The sequence below is a fragment of the Coregonus lavaretus genome, assembly GCF_964263955.1.
Source record: "Coregonus lavaretus genome assembly, chromosome: 24".
Taxonomy (NCBI): domain Eukaryota; kingdom Metazoa; phylum Chordata; class Actinopteri; order Salmoniformes; family Salmonidae; genus Coregonus; species Coregonus lavaretus.
Window position 1 is genome coordinate 35824494 of NC_140011.1, and position 20715 is coordinate 35845208.

Sequence of the window (20715 nt, forward strand, 5' to 3'; positions counted from 1 at the left end):
AACTAGAAGTCAGCAAGTTTAATTTACTCTGTCTGAGTGACCTTCCTTCATCAAGGAGAAATATGTTGACATCAGCTAGTCATGTGATCGTGTACTGGAACATAGAGGAATTCAACATGAATCAGCATGTTTTCTATAGGTTATAAGAAAGCAACGTTTTTCTACCAATGATAAAGTCTGGCTCAGAAAGAGAAGTGGGGGCTTGTTTATGGAAGGACAGAGCTCTTAAATGTCTTCAAACAAGTTTTTCTTCACTTATTTGTCCTCACACATGCTTCGGGTGCCTTTGTGCAAAACCTCTACAGTATTTTTACGGCCTTTAGTTTTACTTTTAAAAAGCAATGCTGTCAATAGATACATTTTCAGGTCAACATAAATACAGTACATTCAAATCACAAAGCTGAACCTTCAATACATCAAGTTTATAACCTAAGTGACCGGTCCTGCGCCCTACTGCGTAAATGCCAGAGAGAAACACTGGGCTATTGCAGAAGCAGGACATAAGAGTGGCAGATGGGAGCGAGCCTAACCATGACGTACAGTAGCATACAGGGGGATGGACCTGTTATATCTGGGAAGACTGATAATCTTGTTTTGTTGTCAATGATACTATCACACCTTATCTGAAAAAAAGATAAGTCATTATAAGCCCTTTTCTGCAATTTGTTAGCATAAGCACCTGATATGCAAAGTACACTGATTTGAGCTATCACAAAAAAATATATATTTATAATGAATTGACAACATTAAGTGAGAAGTGATTGGGGTGTTCCATAAGTCTGCAGGCTGATAAAGAGGCTTATTGACCACCAGGTCAATTAAGGTGTTGGGCACTGGCAGAAATGGTCAGGTTTGTTGTAACTGCTGTGATCAGGGTTTGGACTCTGCAGTTGGGCTCTTTTCCTCTGGTTTTTCGTTTTTCATTGGCTGTGAAAGGAACCAAGGCACGATGTGAAAATTCAGACTTTACAACCCATTACAAATAATCTGTACTAATTGGCACTGTCACTCTGTACTATCTCCATCCTCTTGGATCAAACTGTTTTTTGACCTGACAGGATGAGCTCACCTTCCCCTCAACTGGTGTGGTTGCGGACTTGAAAACGTTCTCTACATTAACATAGCCCTGAAGGGCGAAATCGTACAACGAGTCTCCTGTGTTCTGTGGGAAGGAGGGGGATGGAAAAATAGGCTTAAACAAAACAGTATACTGTACATTGAGAACTGAACATCACAAGATTACCCTACAACACTGTATGTCTTGGCATGGAACAATATACATTTTCTCCCACGTGCATGTACAAGTAAAAACACCACATATGATATATTGACACGCTCGCTCACCTTGGCGATTGATGCGGCCGCCTGGGGGTAGTACATAGAATAGCCCGCAGCCATCAGCCCTGTAGGGTAGACAAGCTTCTTCACCCTAGAGCCTAGGAGACAGAAGAGAGAGGACCACAGACTATTTTTATTCAAGGAGATAGATTAGAAACAATAAAGGGAAAGCGGATAGGGCAACAGGAAGCAGTAGTAGGCCTGATATTTGATATGGTCTGGAGGCAACAGCTCTACCTCTAGACTAGCCTCTGGCTCAGCGACTGATACAGAGTGTTTGTTTACCACAGAGACAAAGTGGATAAACCCAAACACACAATAGAGATCAATAACAGGGTACTCGTCATCCAAACTCAACTAATACCTCTTGCAAGAAAGAGTCCAATGATACCAGAAAATCCAATGACTGCAAGCCGGGGGTAGAATTCAGCAGGAGGGTTTTGTAGGAATGTGAAGGTCTCTGAAACAACAGAAAATAACTCTGGTACCAAACTGAAACTGATATTCTATTTGTACAAATGGGTCTACGAATATAATAACAAATGCCATTTTGCAGATGCTTTTATCCAAAGTGACTATTATACAGTCATGCGTGCATCCATTTTATATATGGGTGGCCAGAGTGGGATTTAAACCCACAACACTTGGCGGTGAAAGCACCATGCTTTACCGACTGAGCCACACAGAACCACAGTAATGAGTAATGTGTGAACTTTGTGTGTATCATGGGGCGTGTGTTCTCTTACCACTTCCTAATTGGATGGCACTTTCAACCTTGGGCTTCACTTTTCCAATGGCACCCTGAATCCCACAGGAGAGAACAGTACAGTGAACATGTAACATATATCCGCTAATATCACCCAATATCTGCACTTTGAGAGCCATTCAAGAATGGATAAATGCTTATTTTTAATTGTTAAAAAATATGTTCACATTTAATAATAACATGATAATTCATTGTAAATATGCTCTTGCTGAGTAGTCTTCAATTTAAGTTTACTGAGCACACAGTGCCCCTGTGATGCTTTACGTTGTTTGTACTCTGTTGGGTATACTGGTAGTATAACTAGTGGTAGGACTGCCATGCCCTCAGAAACCTCATCCAGTTCTGTTCGCCTAAAGCACAGGCCATTCTGTTATCCAGTAGAGGGCTTGAGTTAAAACATCAACCAACAGCACTTTGTGTACCCTTGACCCATTGTAAAGACATTCTGCACTGTACAAGAACAACTACCAATAAAGTTCCAGCCACGGCACTGTACTGACAAACATGTGCTGTGTGTTAATGAGCTGCTTATCTCCGGACTGAAGGAGCCAATGGGGAAGAGGTCAGGTGGGTGACTAAGAAACGGTGATCACAGCGACAAACACAGATGTCATGTTCCCCTGCTCAGACGTTGCATGCATCAACCAATGGTTGCGTGCCACGTCATCGACTGTGTCATCGACTGACGGATTGCTATAACATATGATGTGGTTAGCTGATACTTAAAATACCTATCCAGGCGTTGTAAGATCCGGCAGGTGTCAGCAATACCTGGGCAGAGGAACGCACCCAGAAGCTTCTAGAGCAGAAATGAAACAGCCTGGCACAGCAGAAATAGAGAGGCTGAATGGGTTTTTGAAATTCTTTACAGAGTACTTTACCAGTCTCTTAGACTTAACAACTAATCAGCTTAATCTTAATCCCCCTCTGTGAGTTTATGATGATTCAGTGTGTGTGTGTGTGTGTGTGTGTGTGTGTGTGTGTGTGTGTGTGTGTGTGTACGTACAAGTGTATGTGTGCGTGGCTATGGGGAGTACCTGAACCTTTTCCACTGCCGAATGGCTTGTTTGCTGAAAGGGGAGCAGATCGTTGGTGTGATCACAGGGGCAGAAGCAGAGCAGCACAATCACGACTAACACTTCACAGCAGACAGACAAAATCATTCCAGCACGTGCAATGATTATCGATTGCAGCATGGATTCACAGTAAAGGTCTACTGGTCCATGTGAAATGCGGAGTACAGATTTTTGGGCCATGTTGAAACACAATGTACAGTATTTCTAGACCAGGGGTTCTTAAACTTTTTCAGCTTGAGACCCAAATTAGAAATGTACTGTGCTCCCATGACCCCAAATCTTCCTCCAACGACCCGAATTAAGAACAAATAGTGTGTTATTATAGATGTATAACTCACGACCCACCTCTCACATGCCCTGGGCCTACTTTGGGTCCTGACCCATAGTTTAAGAAACCCTGCTGTAGACTCATAGGAATACCAGTAAATATTAACTGGTCTCTGGGAAAACAATTACTGTGGATACTCAATACGCAAAGAGAAAATGAGATGAATGACATTAGTGAGACCTACTGTAGTTAATATTTACCGATCACAACTAATCACAGTAAATCTTTGGAGGTCACAGGAAAAAGGATGCATTGTAAAATATGTAAAAGCAGCTGGGATTATCATGTAAAGCATGGCAAAAACATTTCACATTTCAGTGCCCATGTGAAGTTATTTTGGGTCCATGCAGTGAGGTTGGGATATCAGACATTATGAATCTTACCTAGAGTTACAGTTGAAGTCGGAAGTTTACATACACCTTAGCCAAATACATTTAAACTCAGTTTTTCACAATTCCTGACATTTAATCCTAGTAAAAATTCCCTGTTTTAGGTCAGTTAGGATCACCACTTTATATTAAGAATGTGAAATGTCAGAATAATAGTAGAGAGAATGATTTATTTCAACTTGTATTTCTTTCATCACATTCCCAGTGGGTCAGAAGTTTACATACACTCAATTAGTATTTGGTAGCATTGCCTTTAAATTGTTTAACTTGGGTCAAACGTTTCGGGTAGCCTTCCACAAGCTTCCCACAATAAGTTGGGTGAATTTTGGCCCATTCCTCCTGACAGAGATGGTGTAACTGAGTCAGGTTTGTAGGCCTCCTTGCTCGCACACACTTTTTCAGTTCTGCCCACACATTTTCTATAGGATTGAGGTCAGGGCATTGTGATGGCCACTCCAATACCTTGACTTTGTTGTCCTTAAGCCATTTTGCCACAAATTTGGAAGTATGCTTGGGGTCATTGTCCATTTGGAAGACCCATTTGCGACCAAGCTTTAACTTCCTGACTGATGTCTTGAGATGTTGCTTCAGTATATCCACATAATTTTCCTTCCTCATGATGCCATCTATTTTGTGAAGTGCACCAGTCCCTCCTGCAGCAAAGCACCCCCACAGCATGATGCTTCCACCCCCGTGCTTCACAGTTGGGATGGTGTTCTTCGGCTTGCAAGCGACCCCCTTTTTCCTCCAAACATAACGATGGTCATTATGGGCAAACAGTTCTATTTTTGTTTCATCAGACCAGAGGACATTTCTCCAAAAAGTACGATCTTTGTCCCCATGTGCAGTTGCAAAACATAGTCTGGCTTTTTTATGGCAGTTTTGGAGCAGTGGCTTCTTCCTTGCTGAGCAGCCTTTCAGGTTATGTCGATATAGGACTTGTTTTACTGTGGATATAGATACTTTTGTACCTGTTTCCTCCAGCATCTTCACAAGGTCCTTTGCTCCTTCCTGAGCGGTATGACGGCTGCGTGGTCCCATGGTGTTTATACTTGCGTACTATTGTTTGTACAGATGAACGTGGTACCTTCAGGCGTTTGGAAATTGCTCCCAAGGATGAACCAGACTTGTGAGGATCTAGAATTTATTTTCGGAGGTCTTGGCTGATTTCTTTTGATTTTCACATGTCAAGCAAAGAGGCACTGAGTTTGAAGGTAGGCCTTGAAATACATCCACAGGTACACCTCCAATTGACTCAAAAGAAATGGACTTATGTCAATTAGCCTATCAGAAGCATCTAAAGCCATGACATCATTTTCTGGAATTTTCCAAGCTGTTTAAAGGCACCGTCAACTTAGTGTATGTAAACTTCTGACCCACTGGAATTGTGATACAGTGAATTATTGTTGGAAAAATTACTTGTGTCATGCACAAAGTAGATATCCTAACCGAATTGCCCAAACTATAGTTTGTTAACAAGAAATTTGTGGAGTGGTTGTAAAACGAGTTTTAATGACTCCAACCTAAGTGTATGTAAACTTCCGACTTCAACTGTACATATTTAAACAAACACCCAACAACTGTCTTTATTTTCTGAGACGAAAGACTGTTCCTAACAAAATAAATAATGACTGTCACCCAGTAGCTCACTGGTGAGTAGGGTTATCAATGTACCTGACACCAAGTAACATAGGGCTCTGCCAGTTTCCTTAGAGTGGTAACACCTTGCTCCAAGTGCCCTATATCTGGCTCCACATAGCGGAACTTCTGCTGTGGTGTAGTGTAGAGGGAGAGCTGTAACAAACAACATTTTACATTGGTCAGTTACCTCTTCCCAATGTTGGCTTGATAGGAAGTATGCTGAAAGACTTCAGAAAGTGTGATTCTGTGCACAATACAGTACCTCATCTGTGTTTAAGGTGACATTGGGCTTGTCCTCGGTGGCAGCAAACACAGTACCTGACATCAGGCTGAGAGTTCCAGGCACAGCAGCCACCCCTGCTACCTGGGGAGACACGGGACAACTGGGACATCAACAGTTTGGTCTACACCCTCTCAGTGACACAGAGAAATGGTAGGTCTCAGGACTGTTATTCCCGTTTTGCAGTTGAGAGCATACCCACTCTACAGCTTAGTCTGTTCAATAACCTGACGATAAGCAAACACACGTCACATTTTGGAATAAAGAAACATTTATACAACACACTCAATTTAACAAAGTTAAGATTTCTTTCTGAAACGCATAATAACAAGAATTTGTATTGGAAGCACTTCATTAATTTTGATCCCCTTGTGAGCTTTCCTGTTATTTTTTTAAATGACAGTCAATAATTAACATGAATTTAGTTTGACACTGTTCCATGGATTATAGACTTGGCTCCTGTTTCTGTACAAAGGTCAGACACATGAACATACACACACATTTTAGATAACGTGAATATTGCTTTCATTAATAATAAGTATGAAAATTAAAAGGGAAAAAAACAATTCCAAATTGCATACTGAATAAATACATTCCAAATATTTGACTAAAAAATTACATTTAGCAACTGAGACTAAAGACTGTTGCTGTATTAAAGATCTGATGATCTGCACAGATTCTGGGTGCTGTGTTCCACGTTATATGGCTGCTGTGCTACACTCGTTCCATTTAGATCCCAGGCCTTTCCTAGCCCCTACCCTTTTAAATGCACAGCTTTGAATAGACTGGGACTGGGTAGGTAGATGAAAACTACTGTATATGGCAGAAGCTCAGCTGAAACAGTCAACCTATTCTACTATTGGAGGGCAAAATGGAGCCATTACACTGTTGAACGTTTCAACGGTCCAGCAGTCCATTCACCTTCAAACACCCTAGGAGTAGAAGCTAGAAGTTGTAATGAAATTCAGAATTGAGGCCCTCAAGTATTACAAAAAAAATGTTGCCATCTAGTGTCAAATAAGTGTATTGTTGATCCCATTAAGTGGGGACGTGATAGTTACACACATTTACCGGTTTATCGAGTGTCCGTCCAGTTCATGAACTTCTAGCATTCGCATCGTAGCCTAAAGCATTTCCCCACTGTAGCAACAAGATGACAACATGGTAAACTCACTAGTTAAATAACACGTGTGAAAAACTAGCTAAGAGAGTTTACTCACTTTTGACTTTAGCTGGCTATGCATGACTGGTGACATTTAACTAGCTACCTTACAGTAGGTTATTAATGTGTCCGACATACTGCATTTTTAAAATTACATTTTGTATTATAGGTTTTATACTGTTATGCATTTCTTGCAATGCAATGCCCTTGATAGTCTGGTGTATGGCTCGCTGTCCTTAAAAGCACTCTGGTGCGTCACCGGGAGTTCGAGTCCCCTAAATTATTTTAATTAAACAGATCGCTATTCAATTCAAAGAATAAAATGAAAAAACACGACAATAAATCTATGTGGACTGAAGACGACATACGTGAATGCAAGTGATTTAGTTGTTACGTAGTATATAAAGTTGATATTCTCACCTTGTACATGATCCTTTTTGCGGTGACAAGCTTCAAGTACCTACGGTGTCTGAGAGGGGACATGCTGCTTCTCTGGCTGCATTCCAATCTGTAACTCGTTTACCTTCGCTCAATTCTGGTTAATCTACTATAGGCCGGTGCTCTCGACCCATGAATAACCTGATAATTACTTGATAGTAACTTGTTTATTAACAAATATCAGAATGCAAATGTCGACAATTCAGTTTACTGTTAAGTTGTTGTGGTCTTTTTCCAGTGCTCATTAGCTCAGGAAATGTGGCTTTGACATTGGCTCCTGAAGTCAGTATTCTAATCATCCCTTAGCAACTCTTCTCTAACAAGATACAACACAGCAGGAAAATGCACTGTCAGTAGCCTAACAACATTACAGGAGTGGATAATGAAATATGGGTAAGGGGCCATATATTCATTACACAAGACGAGGCTCACATGATCAAGTCTGCCTTTGTTGTTAAATGTCTCACTTAGATACACTACATGACCAAAAGTATGTGGACACCTGCTCGTCGAACATCTCATTCCAAAATCATGGGCATTAATATGGAGTTGGTCCCCACTTTGCTGCTATAACAGCCTCCACTCTTCTGGGAAGGCTTTCCACTAGATGTTGGAACATTGCTGCGGGGACTTGCTTCCATTCAGCCACAAGAGCATTAGTGAGGTCGGGCACTGATGTTGGGCGATTAGGCGCAGTTGACATTCCAATTAATCCCAAAGGTGTTCGATGGGGTTGAGGTCAGGGCTCTGTGCAGGCCAGTCAAGTTCTTCCACACCGATTTCGACAAACCATTTCTGTATGGACCTCGCTTTGTCACTGTCATGCTGAAACAGGAAAGGGCCTTCCTCAAACTGTTGCCACAAATTTGGAAGCACAGAATTGTCTAGCATGTCATTGTATGCTGTAGCGTTAAGATTTAACTTCACTGGAACTAAGGGGCCTAGCCCGAACAATGAAAAACAGCCCTAGACCATTATTCCTCCTTCACCAAACTTTACAGTTGGCACTATGCATTCGGGCAGGTAGCGTTCTCCTGGCATCCGCCAAACCCAGAATAATCCATCGGACTGCCAGATGGTGAAGCGTGATTCATCACTCTAGAGAACGCGTTTCAATTGCTCCAGAGTCCAATGGCGGCGAGCTTTACACCACTCCAGCCGACACTTGGTATTGCGCATGGTGATCTTAGGCTTGTGTGCGGCTGCTCGGAAATGGAAAACCATTTCATGAAGCTCCCGACTAACAGTTCTTGTGCTGACGTTGCTTCCACAGGGAGTTTGGAACTAGGTAGTGAGTGTTGCAACCGAGGACAGACGATTAATGAAATATGGACAGACTTTGACAGTGCCACATTAAATGTCACTGAGCTCTTAAGTAAGGCCATTCTACTGCCAATGTTTGTCTATGGTGTGTCCACATACTTTTGTATATATAGTGTATATTCTGAGTCTGTAATTATAATTTAAATCATGCAGATGCAACCAAGAGGAGCGTGTGTTTGCCGCGAAGAAGATCAAGACATACTGGCGGTCTCACCAAGACAGGAGACTTTTCCAACTGATGTTGCTCACTGTTCCCGTTGCTGAATGCTAGAGATGCAGGCAGCCTTGTTGTCAACATTGATCAACGCAACATTCCAATTCAGATTTAAATAGGCTATAGCCTTTATGTAAACTAAATTATATAGGCCTATTGCGAGGTGTGTGAAAATCTGATATAATAGGCTAGTCATTATATAAAATGTTCACCTATGTAAGTGTGCCAAAAAGTAAAGCCAGTCATTTCTTTCCTTTTGTCATGGCACTGTTTAGGAGCACTGTCTTGCACCTGTTATTCCCCACCAACTCAGCCCCAGAGAAGGTGACCAGTTCTACTGTATTTTTACATTGTTCCCCTCTAATCAGGGACTGATTTAGACTTGGGACACCAGGTGTGTGTGCAATTAATGATCAGGTAGAACAGAAAACCAGCAGGCTCTGGACCTCGTAGTGTAAGAGTTGATTACCCCTGATCTAAACCTGTATGTGCTTCCATGCAGGCCACAACAGACACCTGCAGGATGATGGGAAATAGGATATTCATCAATCACATTATTGCTCATGAGATCCAGAGACAAGGCAGGAAGATTGCTGACATATCTGACATTACCTGTATGAGGGACTTTATGCAGGTGAGATTGAGAACATTTTTGATGAGTAGCCTACACCAGTGTTTTCCCAACTCCAGTGCAAGTATCTCCAACAGCACACATTTTTGTTGTAGCCCCGGACGAGGCACGTCCGATTCAACTTGTCAACTAATCATCAAGCCCTCAATGAGTTGAATTTGGTGTTTTTGTCCGGGAGCTACGACAACAATTTTGGAGCAATGATTTTATGTCATACATGGAACAACCGCACCATATGCAATGGACATAATTCCCAGACAAATCTATGAGCACTATGTATGACCATTTTAGTACTCAAGTCACCTTGACGAGCTGCCTGCACAACTTGGAGGGCGAGAGAACAGCTGGAGGTCGCTCTGTCTTCGGGGACTGTCTGTTAAGGCTATGGTTCAACCCAGCACTCAGAGAAACCAACACGACAAAGGGAGTGGAAGAAACAAAAATATTTTAATAAAAGTTCAAATTGTCTTAGTCCAAAAACAACTGAAGTAAAGGAACAGAGTGGGCTAGTCGGCTCCGGAGGAAGGAGAGGCTGAGGCAGGCAGGCAGGCAGGCAGGCAGGCAGGCAGGCAGACCGACAGGCAGGAAGGCAGGCAGGTTGGGAGGTATGTCCGAACTGAAGACAAAACAAACGACAGTTTAAGGAGAGTGGAGAGCCAGGCTGAAGACAAAGACAAAATAACTATACTGGTGAGCCAAGTTACCGCTCTGGTAAGAACAACGATCTGGCGCCGGTGGAGAGCCATGCCCAGGAATAAGTAGTGCAGGTTGATGAGAGAATAGGATGCAGCTGCGTAGGCAGGAATCACTGGAAACAACCCGCAGCTGCACAGGAGAGGACGATCCTGAGCACGCCCCCTGCTCCACTCCAGACACACCCACATAAAGGGGACAAACACACATACAACAGAAAAAGAGGGGACAAAACAAGGAGGAAGGGAAACAGAAAAGGGAGAGACAAGCTGCCCACATAACAGTACCCCCCCCTCAATGGTCGCCACCTGGCGACCCACCAGGCCTGTCAGGGTTGTCGTGATGGAAGTCCGTGATCAGCTGAGGATCCAACACAAAACGCTTAGGGACCCAAGACCTCTCCTCTGGTCCATAACCTTCCCAATCGACTAGGTATTGGAGACCCCTACCCCGCCTCCGAGAGTCCAGGAGCCTACTGACGGTGTAGGCCGGATGGTCGTCAATGAGGCGAACAGGTGGAGGTGGATCAGCCGGCGGACACAAAAGGCTGGAGGACACAGGTTTCAGTTGGGAGACGTGGAAGGTAGGGTGTATCTTCATGGCTGAAGGCAACTTCAAACGAACCGCAGCGGGGTTAATGATGGATTCCACCACAAACGGACCCAGGTACCGAGGAGACAGCTTGCGTGATTTGGTACGAAGAGGTACGTTCTTAGATGACAGCCAAACCTCTTGACCAGGATGAAACACAGGTGCGGGAGTCCTGCTCCTATCCGCTGTTGTCTTGTTCCTGTCGGTGGTCCGAAGCAATGCTTCCCGAGCGTCGCTCCACACTCTCTGGCAGCGGCGGAGGTTCTCCTGAACCGAAGGAACAGCCAATTCCTTCTCCTGAGCAGGAAACAGAGGGGGTTGATAACCCATGGTAACCTCGAAGGGTGAAAGACCGGTGGCAGAGGCGGTGAGGGAGTTGTGGGCGTACTCTATCCAGGGCAGATGTTTAGCCCAGGATGATGGATGTTGAGCAGCCACACAACGAAGGGTTGCTTCGAGGTTTTGATTGGCTCTTTCTGTTTGACCGTTGGTCTGGGGATGAAACCCTGAGGACAGACTAACGGAAGCACCCAAAGCAGAACAGAAACCCTTCCAAACACGGGAAGTAAACTGTGGGCCTCTATCAGATACGATGTCCACAGGTATTCCATGGGGACGGAATACATGTTGGACTAAGAGGTCCGCTGTCTCACTGGCAGACGGTAATTTTGGTAATGCTATATAGTGGACAGATTTAGAGAATCTGTCCACAATGGTAAGTATAGTATCATTACCTTCAGACTTGGGTAGGCCGGTGACAAAATCCATGGCAATGTGGGACCAGGGACGGCTGGGAACTGGGAGGGGTAGCAGCAGCCCCGAAGGGGACTGATGGGAGGCTTTGCCCCGAGCACAGGTTGAACAGGCTGCCACAAAAGCCCGAACGTCAGTTTCCATTGAAGGCCACCAAAAATGTCTCCTAAGCAGCGTCAACGTGCGTCTCATCCCAGGGTGACCAGCAAAACGGGAGGTGTGAATCCACTGCAACACCTGAGACCGGACCGTCTCGGGAACAAAGAGTAGGTTGGGAGGTCCATCACCCGGTCCCGGGTCCGTGGCAAGTGCAGTCTTCACAAGAGACTCGATCTCCCACTGAACAGCCGCCACGACGCATGAGGAAGGCAGGACTGCCTCAGGCTCGCTGGTCTCCGAAGGGTCAGCAAACTGGCGGGACAAAGCATCTGGTTTAACATTTCTTGACCCCGGTCTGTATGTAAGAATAAAGTTAAACCTACTAAAAAACAGGGCCCATCTGGCTTGGCGTGAGTTGAGTCTCTTAGTGGCTTGGATGTAAGCCAAGTTTTTGTGGTCAGTCCAGACCACAAACGGCAATTCAGCTCCATCCAGCCAGTGCCGCCATTCTTCCAGTGCAAGCTTGACCGCCAGCAGTTCCCGGTTTCCAACGTCGTAATTCCGTTCTGTGGGTGACAATTTCTTGGAGAAGAAAGCACAGGGGTGAAGCCTTTGGTCAGTGGGGGAGCGCTGGGAGAGGACTGCTCCCACACCTGAGTCCGACGCGTCCACCTCCACAACAAACTGCAGAGAGGTATTGGGGTGTATCAACACGGGGGAGGTGGAAAACAGTTCCTTCAAAACCCCTACCGCCTGCTCCGCCTCAGGGGACCACCGAAAAGGGACTTTAGGAGATGTGAGTCTTGTAAGGGGTGCCACCACTCTACTAAAACCCTTAATGAATCTACGGTAGAAGTTAGCAAAGCCCAAAAATCGTTGAAGTTGCTTACGGGTGGTGGGTGTGGGCCATTCCGTCACTGCCCGGATCTTCTCGGGGTCCGCCTTCACCTGCCCGCTCTCAATTATGAATCCAAGGAACGATGTAGACTGTTTGTGGAACTCACACTTCTCTGCTTTGACGTACAGCTTGTTCTCCAAGAGCCGTTGAAGGACTTGACGGACGTGTGACTCATGCTCCTCGGGTGACTTGGAAAAAACAAGAATATCATCCAGGTATACAAAGACAAAACGGTTCAAAAAATCCCTAAGAACATCGTTCACCATGGCTTGGAAAACCGCAGGGGCATTTGAAAGCCCAAAGGGCATGACCAAATACTCAAAATGTCCCAGTGGAGTGTTGAAAGCGGTTTTCCACTCATCTCCCTTTCGGATTCGGACAAGGTGATAAGCATTCCTGAGGTCGAGCTTGGAAAACACTGTGGCGCCATGCAGAGGTTCAAAAGCGGAGTTGATGAGTGGAAGGGGATACTTGTTTTTAACAGTTATGTTGTTTAAACCCCTGAAATCGATACAGGGGCGTAACGACTTGTCCTTCTTTTCCACGAAAAAGAAACCTGCACCCAAAGGAGACGACGAGGGACGGATTATGCCCGAGACCAGAGAATCACCAATGTACTGCTCCATTGCCTCTCTTTCCGGTCGGGACAGATTGTATAACCGACTAGAGGGCAAGGGAGCACCAGGAAGCAGTTCAATAGGGCAATCATAAGGCCTATGTGGTGGTAGAGACAGAGCCTTGTCCTTACTGAAAACCTCCGCTAAGTCATGGTATTCTTTGGGGACAGATGACAGATCAAGAGGAGCTGAGGGAGGAGTTGGGTTACACTTAGTGGGGGGAACCGCTGACCTCAGGCACTCGGAATGGCAGTTAGTGCTCCAACTGGAAATGGTGTGACGTGTCCAATCAATTTGTGGGTTGTGAAGAGCCAACCAGGGGAAGCCAAGGATTAGGGAGGTAGCTGAGCCAGACATAACTCTTAGCTGAATGCTTTCACAATGATTGCCAGAAATCACTAGGGAAACGGGGGTGGTTTGATGAGTTATCTCCGCGAGGAGGCGCCCATCAAGGGCTGTGACCCGGATGGGGGTAGGTAGTGGCTCCATGGGGATACGAGCTTGTGTAACGAACTGGTGGCTAATAAAGTTATCTTCTGCACCTGAGTCTATGAGAGCTGAGAGTGGCAGGGAATGACTCTGGAAACGTAAGGTTACAGGTACTTGTAATCGGGGAATGATGGGTTCAGGATCTAACTCTGGGCTCGCAAGTAGACCCACCGTTACGAGCGAGCCTTGTCTTTTGGCCGCTTAGGGCATGTAGCCAGAATGTGTGTGGCGTCTCCACAGTACAGGCACTCACCCGCCTGGAGGCGCCGTTGCCGCTCAGCTGGAGGTAGTCGAGCTCGACCCACTTGCATAGGTTCCTCCTCTGTGCTCGGGATGGAATCAGGAACAAGAAGCTGCCGACTCCGGAGAGGCGAGACTCGAGTGGTAGGAGGCTGGGGAACTCGTCCTCCTAGATGTGGCCGATCGCCTCTCTCCCGACGCCTCTCCCGCAACCGATTGTCTAGCTTGATGGACAGGGAAACGAGAGAATGTAAATCATGTGGCTCATCACGAGCAGCCAGTTCATCCTTAATGGCTTCATTCAAACCGTTTAGAAATGCTCCTTGAAGTGCCACATTGTTCCACTTGGAGTCCGCTGCCAACGTCCAGAACTCAATAGAGTACTCTGCCACACTGTTAGAACCCTGCCTCAAATTAAAAAGTATCTTGGAGGAATTACCCACATGGTCAGGATGGTCAAAAACAGTCTTCAATTTAGCAGAGAAATCAGCAAAAGTCAATCCAGTCAAAGTTTGATCTGAACACACAGCCTCAGCCCAAACCAGAGCTTTCCCTCTTAACAGCCCCAGAACATAATGTACCTTAGATGAATCAGTAGAAAACGACAGTGGTCTCTGCCGAAAAATCAAGTCACACTGAAGCAAAAATCCCCGGCACTTGTCCAATTCTCCATTGAACGGTTCAGGCGACGTGACAGGGGGTTCCCGACGGAACGAAGCCTGCCTAGTGTCCGAGGAAACAACTTGGGGTGCATCAAACTGGGGGTCAGAGAGAGATGGAGAACTGATAACAGATAATTTAGAGACGTGTGTAGTTAACTGAGTCACCTGGTTCAGCAGTTGATGATTATCTTCCACAAGAGTCCGAATCAACTGGTCATGCTGTCCTAGCAACGTTCCTTGAGCCTGGATAGCTTGTTGGAAGCTGTCTTTGTTTGCCCCGTGCTGTTTCTCTGTTGGGTCCATGGCCAGATCGTTCTGTTAAGGCTATGGTTCAACCCAGCACTCAGAGAAACCAACACGACAAAGGGAGTGGAAGAAACAAAAATATTTTAATAAAAGTTCAAATTGTCTTAGTCCAAAAACAACTGAAGTAAAGGAACAGAGTGGGCTAGTCGGCTCCGGAGGAAGGAGAGGCTGAGGCAGGCAGGCAGGCAGGCAGGCAGGCAGGCAGGCAGACCGACAGGCAGGAAGGCAGGCAGGTTGGGAGGTATGTCCGAACTGAAGACAAAACAAACGACAGTTTAAGGAGAGTGGAGAGCCAGGCTGAAGACAAAGACAAAATAACTATACTGGTGAGCCAAGTTACCGCTCTGGTAAGAACAACGATCTGGCGCCGGTGGAGAGCCATGCCCAGGAATAAGTAGTGCAGGTTGATGAGAGAATAGGATGCAGCTGCGTAGGCAGGAATCACTGGAAACAACCCGCAGCTGCACAGGAGAGGACGATCCTGAGCACGCCCCCTGCTCCACTCCAGACACACCCACATAAAGGGGACAAACACACATACAACAGAAAAAGAGGGGACAAAACAAGGAGGAAGGGAAACAGAAAAGGGAGAGACAAGCTGCCCACATAACACTGTCACGGAACATCCAACAGTGGGATGGCTTGGAGGTTGGCGGGAAGTGTACTGTGGCAGGCAGGATAAGGGAAGAGCTTCTGCTTTTAGTGCCTCGAGTTCCTTGCCCTCTGATTGGAGGAGAAAATGGAATCCCTCCTCGTATGCTCAGGTAGGCATAAAGTCGAGTTCTGGAGGGCGTTCCGAGTGAAACTCGCCACTGTATAACATCTACAATGTTTTTACTTGATATAGGCTGATATAGTTTGAAGTTTTATTTGTGTCATGCACAGGTAAAGTGAAATGCTTAACTTGCAAGCCCTTCCCAACAACACAGTATTCAAAATCAAAATGGTACAGTGGGGGAAAAAAGTATTTAGTCAGCCACCAATTGTGCAAGTTCTCCCACTTAAAAAGATGAGAGAGGCCTGTAATTTTCATCATAGGTACACGTCAACTATGACAGACAAAATGAGAAGAAAAAAAATCCAGAAAATCACATTGTAGGATTTTTAATGAATTGATTTGCAAATTATGGTGGAAAATAAGTATTTGGTCAGTAACAAAAGTTTCTCAATACTTTGTTATATACCCTTTGTTGGCAATGACACAGGTCAAACGTTTTCTGTAAGTCTTCACAAGGTTTTCACACACTGTTGCTGGTATTTTGGCCCATTCCTCCATGCAGATCTCCTCTAAAGCAGTGATGTTTTGGGGCTGTCGCTGGGCAACATGGACTTTCAACTCCCTCCAAAGATTTTCTATGGGGTTGAGATCTGGAGACTGGCTAGGCCACTCCAGGACCTTGAAATGCTTCTTACGAAGCCACTCCTTCGTTGCCCGGGCGGTGTGTTTGGGATCATTGTCATGCTGAAAGACCCAGCCACGTTTCATCTTCAATGCCCTTGCTGATGGAAGGAGGTTTTCACTCCAAATCTCACGATACATGGCCCCATTCATTCTTTCCTTTACACGGATCAGTCGTCCTGGTCCCTTTGCAGAAAAACAGCCCCAAAGAATGATGTTTCCACCCCCATGCTTCACAGTAGGTATGGTGTTCTTTGGATGCAACTCAGCATTCTTTGTCCTCCAAACACGACGAGTTGAGGTTTTACCAAAAAGTTCTATTTTGGTTTCATCTGACCATATGACATTCTCCCAATCCTCTTCTGGATCATCCAAATGCACTCTAGCAAACTTCAGATGGGCCTGGACATGTCCTGGCTTAAGCAGCGGGACACGTCTGGCACTGCAGGATTTGAGTCCCTGGCGGCGTAGTGTGTTACTGATGGTAGGCTTTGTTACTTTGGTCCCAGCTCTCTGCAGGTCATTCACTAGGTCCCCCTGTGTGGTTCTGCTCACCGGTCTTGTGATCATTTTGACCCCACGGGGTGAGATCTTGCGTGGAGCCCCAGATCGAGGGAGATTATCAGTGGTCTTGTATGTCTTCCATTTCCTAATAATTGCTCCCACAGTTGATTTCTTCAAACCAAGCTGCTTACCTATTGCAGATTCAGTCTTCCCAGCCTGCTGCAGGTCTACAGTTTTGTTTCTGGTGTCCTTTTGACAGCTCTTTGGTCTTGGCCATAGTGGAGTTTGGAGTGTGACTGTTTGAGGTTGTGGACAGGTGTCTTTTATATTGATAACAAGTTCAAACAGGTGCCATTAATACAGGTAACGAGTGGAGGACAGAGGAGCCTCTTAAAGAAGAAGTTACAGGTCTGTGAGAGCCAGAAATCTTGCTTGTTTGTAGGTGACCAAATACTTATTTTCCACCATAATTTGCAAATAAATTCATAAAAAATCCTACAATGTGATTTTCTGGAGAAAAGAAATCTCATTTTGTCTGTCATAGTTGACGTGTACCTATGATGAAAATTACAGGCCTCTCTCATCTTTTTAAGTGGGAGAACTTGCACAATTGGTGGCTGACGAAATACTTTTTTCCCCCACTGTAGGTCAGTATTGTGGGGTAAATACAATGTTATTGATCCATCATCAGTTCTCTCATATCACAACCATTAAACTCTGTAACTGTTTTAAAATCACCATTGGCCTCATGGTGAAATCCCTGAGCAGTTTGCTTCCTCTCTGGCAATTGAGTTAGGAAGGACACCTGTATCGTTGTAGTGACTGGGTGTTTTTATACACCATCCAAACCTAATTAATAACTTCACCATGCTCAAAGGGATACTCAGTCTCTGTTTTTTTTTTGTCTACCAATCGGTGCCCTTCTTTGCGAGGCATTGAAAAACCTCCCTGGTCTTTGTGGTTGAATCTGAGCTTGAAATTCACTACTCGATTGAGGGACCTTACAGATAATTGTGTGTGTGGGGTACAGAGATGGGGTAGTCATTCAAAAATCACATTAACCACTTTTATTTAACACAGAATGAGTCCATGCAACTTATTGTGATTTTGTTAAGCACATTTTTACTCTTGAACTTATTTAAGCTTGCCATAACAAAGTGGTTGAATACTTATTGACTCAAGACATTTCAGCTTTTCATTTTTTATTAATTTGTACAAAATTCTAAAAACAAAATTCCATCAGTGACACAAAATCTCAATTTAATACATGTTAAATTCAGGCTGTGAAACAACAATGTGGAAAAAGTAAAGGGGTGTGAATACTTTTTGAAGGCACTGAACAAAAATATAAACGCATGTAGAAATGTAAAGTGTTGGTCCCATGTTTCATGAGCTGAAAGATCCCAGAAATTTTCCATAGGCACAAAAAGCTAATTTCTCTCAAATTTTGACCACAAATTTGTTTACATCCCTGTTAGTGAGCATTTCTCATTTGAACAAGGGGTGGGGGAATTGGATGAAAAATGTAACGGCACATTGCCTTGGCTGAGTCGCTCAAACCTTTTTTGTTTCGGTACATTTCAGCGAGTAACCACATAGATTTATTCACATTGCTGGACTATGAGGATTAAGACAGTAATGTATTTGCATGGCTGAAAACATCTCTCGTTATGTCAAAGCACATTACAACAAAATTATGATATTCTCATTCCTATCATAGATGTAATAACCCTAATCACATAGCTGCTAAAATAATCCATCCACCTGACAGGTGTGGCATATCAAGAAGCTGATTAAACAGCATGATCATTACACAGGTGCACCTTGTGCTGGGGAAAATAAAAAGCCACTCTAAAATGTGCAGTTTTGTCACACAACACAATACCACAGATGTCTCAAGTTTTGAGGGAGCGTGCAATTGGCATCATGACTGCAGGAATGTCCACCAGAGCTGTTGCCAGAGAATTGAATGTTAATTTCTCTACTATAAGCCGCCTCCAACGTCATTTTAGAGAATTTGGCAGTACATCCAACCGGCCTCACAACCGCAGACCACGCGTAACCACGCCAGCCCAGGACCTCCACATCCGGCTGCTTCACCTGCGGGATCATCTGAGGGGGTGCTGAAAAGTATTTTGGTTTGTAATAACGCCATTTTGTGGGGAGAAACTCATTCTGATTGGCTGGGCCTGGCTCCCCAGTCATGTGAAATCCATAGACTAGGGTCTAATTAATTTATTTCAATTGACTGATTTCCTTATATGAACTGTAACTCAGTAAAATCTTTGAAATTGTTGCATGTTGCATTTATATTTTTGTTAAGTATAGTATATACAGGGTCAGTGCCAGTACCAAATGTACAATGTGCAGGGATTATGGAGTAGTTGAGGTACATGTAGGCAGGGAGAGGTGACTGGTAGCAGGATTAATAATAATAATAATAATAATAATAAGCAATATGGCAGCAGCATAAGTGGTGTGTGTGGGTGTTATTGTGAGTGTGTGAGAGACTGGTAGCAGGAATATATAAATACTTATGGTAATATCCTTATGGTAATATAATGTATAAACATGTAAACAGGAGTAATAGTGACCAGTAGCAGGATAAATAGCTAGATACTAATGGCAATTAATAAACAGTGAACATCAGCAGAATGGTAGTAATAAATATAATAATTTAGCAGCAGCGTATATGTGAGGGGTGTGTGCGTGCAAGTGTAAGTGTGTGACGTCAGTAGTGTGTGTGTGAGTAACATTATTTGAGTAACTGTGGGTTTATGACTCGTGACAGTTGGCATCATGGCAATATAGTCTTCACTTGATTACAGGTCTCCTGCTGCGCCCCCCTCTTCTGTGGTTTCTACAGCAACCCATGCCTCACAACCTGCCACTAGCTCCTTACCCCTCCCCTCAACTCGCCACCCTGCCCGTGCACGCACCACAGCTGCCCGCATGAGACATCTGTATATCCTTGGGGGTACACTGAAGGTGATATGCACACCATACATTTTACTTGCTCGGTTATTTTACATGAATCAATACCCTGTGCATTAGAAAACAGGACATAGAAGAGGAAGCAACTTTCAAGTACTGGTATCCATTCTTGAATCCTGATCAGTTTATTTCTACAAGACGAGAATATGGAAGTAACAGAGAAAAAACACAACCATAAGAGAATGGAACCTGCAAAAAAATAGACGAGAAAAACATGGAAGGAAGTGTTGTTAAGCCTGAAGCACCCCAGATAGTTGTGCCATTGGCACTGGAGGAAGAGTCCAGTGAGGATTCACTCTCAGATTTTGAGTGGGAAGAGGAAGCAGAGAAACTCTGCTCGTGGATAAGGCAGCTTGCTCTGGACGATATGGACAATGTGATGCCCACCTGAACTAGAACTTCAACTGGAGCAAGACTAAAGGATACAGAACTAAAATAACTATGGGTAGAATTACCCTGTTCCACTCGAATGTGTGTGTTAGTTTTTTATTTTCTTTGCACACAAATCGTATAAAGTATTCTTGTGTAATACAGTGTGTGACTGTGTGTTCTATTGCCTCTAGCTGAGGCCTGTGTATTACAGGTGGTAGAGCAGTAGCCTCTGCACCATAAGACTGTAAAATCGATGCTGTCCGCTGTTCTCTCTCCCGCTGCCACACTTTGGTGGGATTATTATTGTGTCATGGGTGCTGGAGAAGTACGTGCCCCCTGCTAACAGGTTGGGTTTTGTGTACGGGGACACTTCTTGGGGAATAGGCTACTGTTCGTTTAAGCATTCTACTGCTTCTACCCGAGACCTGGGCTTTCACGGTACATGTGGTAGAGCGTGTCCCTCTGCACAGGAAGAAATCGAGCCCCCTGTCAGCTGGTCTCTCTCCTGCTAA

General features: G+C 44.6%; 1 protein-coding gene and 1 pseudogene across 3 annotated transcripts; one reads left to right on the forward strand and one right to left on the reverse strand.

Moving 5' to 3' along the window:
* Positions 1–189: 189 nt before the first annotated feature.
* Positions 190–7468, reverse strand: LOC311100221 (MICOS complex subunit MIC26-like). Of its 2 annotated transcripts, XM_084141040.1 has the most exons (9): positions 7401–7468; positions 5801–5902; positions 5572–5691; positions 3142–3174; positions 2085–2139; positions 1703–1798; positions 1345–1436; positions 1070–1162; positions 190–927 (listed from the first exon to the last, which is right to left on the reverse strand). In XM_084141040.1, exons 1-9 carry the CDS (start codon positions 7461–7463, stop codon positions 871–873), a joined length of 711 nt encoding a protein of 236 aa, XP_083997166.1. In that variant the 5' UTR covers positions 7464–7468; the 3' UTR covers positions 190–870. The 2 variants fall into 2 exon arrangements, with proteins under 2 accessions (XP_083997166.1, XP_083997167.1); XM_084141041.1 differs by lacking the exon at positions 3142–3174.
* A 332-nt stretch (positions 7469–7800) lies between these two features.
* LOC311099850 (uncharacterized protein CXorf58-like) lies at positions 7801–20222 on the forward strand (annotated as a pseudogene). Its single transcript has 8 exons — positions 7801–7811; positions 8895–8997; positions 9231–9372; positions 9458–9589; positions 9878–9961; positions 15553–15698; positions 19666–19825; positions 19969–20222. The product of its transcript is annotated as an uncharacterized protein CXorf58-like (transcript).
* Positions 20223–20715: the final 493 nt, after the last annotated feature.

Bases quoted from the DNA above. Each gene is read 5' to 3' on its own strand.
- LOC311100221 (XM_084141040.1), bottom strand. From the start codon at position 7,463: ATGTCCCCTCTCAGACACCGTAGGTACTTGAAGCTTGTCACCGCAAAA. The intron at 1,799-2,084 runs GTAAGAGAACAC...CTGTTGTTTCAG, and splicing joins TGCCATCCAATTAGGAAGTG to AGACCTTCACATTCCTACAA. The intron at 928-1,069 runs GTGAGCTCATCC...TTCCTTTCACAG, and splicing joins CCACACCAGTTGAGGGGAAG to CCAATGAAAAACGAAAAACC.